The sequence below is a fragment of the Pyrus communis genome, chromosome 4 (assembly GCF_041283825.1).
Source record: "Pyrus communis isolate YQ-2024b chromosome 4, ASM4128382v1, whole genome shotgun sequence".
NCBI classification, from domain to species: domain Eukaryota; kingdom Viridiplantae; phylum Streptophyta; class Magnoliopsida; order Rosales; family Rosaceae; genus Pyrus; species Pyrus communis.
In genome coordinates, this window is record NC_142568.1 from 13,838,593 (window position 1) to 13,844,541 (window position 5,949).

The 5,949-nt window shown below is 37.8% G+C and overlaps 1 protein-coding gene across 1 annotated transcript; it reads right to left on the bottom strand.

Moving 5' to 3' along the window:
• Nucleotides 1-1,729: 1,729 nt before the first annotated feature.
• LOC148697494 (uncharacterized) lies at nucleotides 1,730-3,529 on the bottom strand. Its single transcript, XM_088691998.1, has 3 exons — nucleotides 3,511-3,529; nucleotides 1,918-2,760; nucleotides 1,730-1,807 (listed from the first exon to the last, which is right to left on the bottom strand). Exons 1-3 carry the CDS (start codon nucleotides 3,527-3,529, stop codon nucleotides 1,776-1,778), a joined length of 894 nt encoding a protein of 297 aa, XP_088548124.1. The 3' UTR covers nucleotides 1,730-1,775.
• Nucleotides 3,530-5,949: the final 2,420 nt, after the last annotated feature.

Sequence of the window (5,949 nt, forward strand, 5' to 3'; positions counted from 1 at the left end):
TTATGTCGTTCAACCTTTCCCCTTGCATTTCTTTTGGTTTTGAACACCCATTTACAACCAATGGGCTTAGCATTGCCTGAAAACGGCACCAAGGTCCAAAGCTGGTTTTTCTCCATAGCTGCAAGTTCTTCAACCATAGCTGCATGCCATAGGTCTGCTTGTGAGCTATTGATGGCATGGTTAAAAGTTAAAGGGTCATCATCATCTCCTATGTCATATTCTGTCTCTTGTAAATACACGAAATCAGGTCGAATCACCGGTTTTCTTTGCCTGTTTGAATGCCTAAGAGGCAATTGCACTTGTTGCAATGGTGGAGCTACTGCCTCAGGAATTTGGCTTTCGGGGACTTGAGGTTCAGGACCATAAGCATGCACAGTTTCTGAAAAGGACATAGTATTCACGGATGAAGAAGTTGGTAAAACAATTGGGAGAGTGATCCAGTTTGCTTGAGTGCCAAGTAACGATGCATCAGATGGTGTAGAGAGCTGACCATCCTCATTTTCAATTTCTTCGAATTCAGAAGTGCTGTGATGTACTGTCTCTTCTTCCAAGTCTTCAATAAACTTGGCATTGTTTGTGTCCTGAATTCTAGTGTGGGAGTCTGGACAGTAGAACTTAAAACCCTTGGACTTGTCTGCATACCCAATAAACCTGCAAGTAACAGTTCTTGGGTCCAACTTTCTTTCGTGAGGGTTATAAAAACATGCTTCAGCTCTACAACCCCATACATGGAAATGATTAAAGCTTGGCTTCCTTCCTGTCCAAGCTTCAAAAGGTATAGTTTTGACAGACTTACTTGGAACCCTATTGAGTGTGTAATTGGCTGTTCTAAGTGCTTCTCCCCACAGGAAAATGGCAAGTGTAGACCTTGAAAACATGGATCGAATCATGTCCTTGAGGGTTCTGTTCTTCCTTTCTGCCACTCCATTTTGATGTGGAGTCCCTGGAGTGGTAACTGAGCAATGATCCCCGAGCTTTCAAGATAATATGCAAAAGCTCCCTTGTGTTGTCCAGTTTCTGTGAACCTGCCAAAATACTCACCACCCCTATCCGATCTCACTATTTTGATATTTTTCTCTAGTTGGTTTTCTACCTCAGTTTTATATGTTTTAAAACAATCAAGAACAGAAGATTTTTCAGATATTAGATAGACATAGCAATATCTAGAGAAGTCGTCAATGAATGTAACAAAATAGGAGTTCCCACAGATTGTTTTATTTGGAAAAGGGCCACACACATCTGTATGAATTATTTCTAAGAGCTGATTGCTTCTTGTGGATCCTAATTTCCTGATGTTGGTCATTTTACCTTTAAAACAATCAATGCAGTTTGGCAGACTTAGAAAATCGAGATTTGGAATGAGATTTTGTTTAGTTAAAACCATAAGTCTTTCTTTGGATATATGTCCGAGCCTTTTGTGCCAAAGTATATGAGAGTTTTCAGTTGAAGATAATCTTTTGGAACCAATGTGATAAACTGTGAAACATTCATGTAAATAGTCACACTGCAGTTGCCACATATCACTGTGAAGTAAAGCATAACCAAGCAAGGTGTCTAATTTATTCGAATGAAAAAGTTTTACACTCTCATTGTCTCCAATAAAAGTATAACCTGATTTAACTAACTTAGAAGCTGAAATCAAATTCCTTCTCATAGAAGGTACATAGAGTACTGGACTTAGAAACAAAACAAAACCAGAAGAAAGCTTTAAAGAGACACTGCCAACATACTCGACTGCAACCTTGCTCCCATTCCCAACAAAAACATTGTAAACTTCATTTTTTCTCTCCTTTAGGTTTGTGAATCCCTGCAAGGTATTTGTAATATGAATTGAGCAACCAGTATCAAACCACCAGGTAAAAGGAGGAACATAAATCAAATTTGACTCGTAACAAACATAAACATTGATTTCATTACCTTTCTTAACAAGCCAATTTTTAAAACCAGTGCAATCTTTCCTTAGATGACCAACTTCTTTGCAGAAATAACAATGCTTTGGTTCTTCAGAATTAGCTTTAAACTTTTGAGATCGATTAAGGGGGTTAGCATTTTTAAAAGAAGAAAACTGTAACATTTTCTTCTGCTTACCAGCAGGCATAGATAACTGATCAACAGCAACACGTTTGCCCTTTGCAGTAGTGTGAACAAGATTCACAGTCTCCACCTTGTCAGTTGATAATCTCAACTCCTCTTGAGCACACATGGAAATCAGATCGTCAATGTCCCAGGTTGCTTTCTGAGTATTATATGACACTTTCAGCTGACCATATTGCGCAGGTAGTGAATTCAACGCCATATGCACTAGAAACTGATCTGTAATTGGATGCTCAAGTTCCTTCAGCTTTTGTGCGATGTCTGACATCTTTAGTATGTGTTCTCTCACGTTACCAACACCATCAAACTTCATGGATGTCAGTTTTGTGAGAAAATTCCCCGTTTCAGCTTTCTCGGACTCCTTAAATTTGTTTCCCACTGCATCAAAAAATTGTTTTGCACTATCACTCTTTGGTATGCCACCTTTCACACTGCTTGTCATGGCCCTCCTCATAATCATAAGAGCCATTCTGTTTGCCTTCTCCCATTGAGCAAACTTTAGCTTTTCATCTGCTGTACTTGTAGCTGTTATTGCTGCAGGTTTGTCTTCCCTTAATGCCAAATCGAAATCCATCATACCAAGGGCTATCTCCATGTTATCCTTCCATCTTTTGTAGTTGGATCCAGTTAGCGTTTCAATATTGGAGAAGTTAAGAGAAGTCATAGCTGGAGAAGTGACATAGGCTTTAGTATTTGTTCTCATAAGTTCTTCATTAAGAGTTCACGATATGAACAATTAATGGCATCAAAACATAATACCAGTCGCATCTTTGGATCGCAAGACTGATTATATTAGATTTTGCATAACCAAAATACAAAATTCTCTTTAGAGATACAATTTTAACACTTTTGAGCAGATAAAATTGCATCAATTTTAATTTTGTATCTCACTTATACACCAATTAAACATGATTGAATATTAGAATTCTTTGGAATTATCTTAAAACATATTCATCATCAGTTTAATCGTTCTGTTCAATTTTGAACTGATAATTTGAATCATGATACAAACACTTTTGAGTTGAAATTGGTCATGATCCAAAATTCGACTATCATATCATGTATTGACAGTAGTTTGATTCTTCGAAATCTGAGGACACAGCTTGTGCTCCTGGAGAAGAATTTGCAAAACATGTACACACACACACACACACACACACACACACACATATATATATATATATATATATAATTCTAAACATGATGTCTGTCATATAATAGTTGATAACTGTATCGGCTTTATGCGCGGAAGTCTTATGTCAGGATCGTGCAATTAATCAATGTTTGCTCGTGCTTGAAAGGATTCTAAACACGACAGTGTGTGCTCTGATACCACATGTTGGAATTTTAAACACTGCATGCATAGAATCACATATACACGATGACAAGCATACGTAAATACAATGAATGACTTACCTGGAGAAGTGCTCGACATCAGTACAAGAGATATCGGAAGTCTTCTACACTCAGCAGCTATATCCAGCTAGAATAGGGTTTGCTTAGGAAAAGGATGGCGCTGTGAGTGCAGGGACATCCCAATATATAGCCAAACGATCCTAGGTATTAGGCCTATCAACTAATACCCGGATTGCTACATCAATTAGGGTTACAGTCCTATTCCATTATGAACTCTTGTCAAAACATGATAAGGTTATCTGATTAACTTGCATGTTTGTTAGGACTCTCAATCCCAGCCATTAAGTCCGAAATCTCCTCAACTTGATAACTTAAAACCAAGGTACAAGATTGATGAGAACTAGAAGTCATTCTCCTTGACACTCACATCTTACATTGGTACCTAGCCAATTAGTTGGTTATGCTATCCTATATCAAACAACTTCTTGTACATCTTGTACTGAAGCAAATTTGTTGTTCAACAGCGATACGATGGTCAATAAATAAGGATTGGCTGCTAGGTTTGGTTCGGTGCAAATCAAGTAAGCTGCTTGTTCTAGCAACCAAAACCCTCAAACTTCATAGATTTTGATTTAACGGGAATGCCAAGGTGAACTTTACCGCATCACTATGCCTGATAATTTTGACAGACTACCACCTTAGCATTCAAGTTCCTTGTAATTCAATCAAGATCCACATTGTTTGAAGAAAAAAGATAAGACAATGTGCTCACGAACTCACATGTGTCTCCAATGAGCACTCATTAAAAATAATCAATTCCCCTTGGTTTTCAAGTCAAGATATGGAGATTGCATATTATTCAGTTCATGAGATGGGATGGGAGTACTTCCTCCTTACTTCTCTTCTGACTCCAGCAACTCATAATTTGAATCTTTTTTATGCTTCATGCCTTCAGAGTCCAAACACAAACAGATGTAGAAGAACCACTTCCATTCAAATTTGAAAACAGACAACAAATTACAAGGTTAAATTTCTTCTTTTTTGCCTTTTGTGTCTATAGCTTTCTGAGCATTATCTATTCTAAAGTTGAGTATGTGGTGGGCTTAGTTAATTTCTTGATATAAGCCCAGACCTTAGGGAGTGAAAATGAAGAGGCTGCCCCATCAAGGGTTAAAATTTGACGGACAAAATGGTAAGTTAGTAAGGGCAATTTTGCCTTGTACAACAATATCGGAGTTGCTTATTATTGCAACCTGTACGACAGTGTCGGAGTTGCATAAAACATAAATATAGTCAAGCCATAACCCAATCATTTCAAATAACATCATAAACTCACCCGAACTTACCTACGCGTTCCGGGTTCATCTTAGCACTTCCAAGCATTAACAACAACTATATTCAGGTAATATGCATATGGATATGGCATGATGCAATCTAAAACTCAATCATAACATAGTATTTTAAAATATATATTAACATGGCATAAAATGCATAAATCAATTTAAAAGCATTTGTGGAACTATCAATCATATATATACTATAAAAATGAAAAGACCCACTCACCTGAGGTCCGCACAACAACTCCCTAGCATGAATATCGAGGTGTTACGAACGATCGTTGCCTAGAATAAATATTCAATCACGTCTCATAATTATTATCGATAGAACATGTAAGTTACATAAAACACATCCCCAAGGACATTCTAGAATGATTTGAGACCCATTGACCAAAAATCAATCGTCGGTCAAAGATCAACGGTAGGGTCCATAACCCTACGTAATTCAATCTGGAAGATCCGCATCTAGGATTTCCGATCCATAACTTCTAAAGATCCACATTATACTTTTAGAACATCATACTAAAGTTTCATTATGATCCAATGGTTGGATCTCTACCAATTGCAAAATTCAAGTGGCGGTCAATGTTTTATTTTACGAACTTACAAATCCAATTCGGGAAAATCCGTACGTCAAATTCCCAATTTGTAAGTTTCTAATATCCTCAAATATTACGTACTATAATGTATTAAGGTTTGGTGACGATCCAACGGTCGGATCGTCAAATTCACATAATGTTCAAGTAGCGGTCTTTATCAAAACTATGTTCAGACGATGAGATTTCATCAATCGGACTTCACCTATGGAATTGGTTGTCAAACTTAGCTTAGGAAGGTCAAAGGATGACTCGGCTCAAGCGTCGCCGCCCCGATTCGCCTGAAAATTCAATTATCTCCAAAAATTCTCAAATTTTATAGAAATGAAGATCTCAAAAAGTAGAGCAAGTTTTATACCTATGACGAAGTCCAATTTGGTCGGGAAAGGCTCCAATTTCACTCAAACCCACTGGAACCCTAAAATGGGTGAATTTCGATTCTCCTTCCTAGGTGTTCCAACGTCTCTACCACTAGTTGGGTCTTGTTGCTCGGTCCAAGGGAAGTTGATTAAGGGCAGTTGTGGGTGGTAGAATTCGTCGGATGGAAGGAATCACCGTCGAGCACC

What these genes read in the sequence shown, in the direction of transcription:
- LOC148697494 (XM_088691998.1), bottom strand. An exon ending in AAATTGGCTTGTTAAGAAAG is followed by an intron (nt 1,808 to 1,917) that starts GTAATGAAATCA and finishes AATACCTTGCAG; the next exon opens with GGATTCACAAACCTAAAGGA.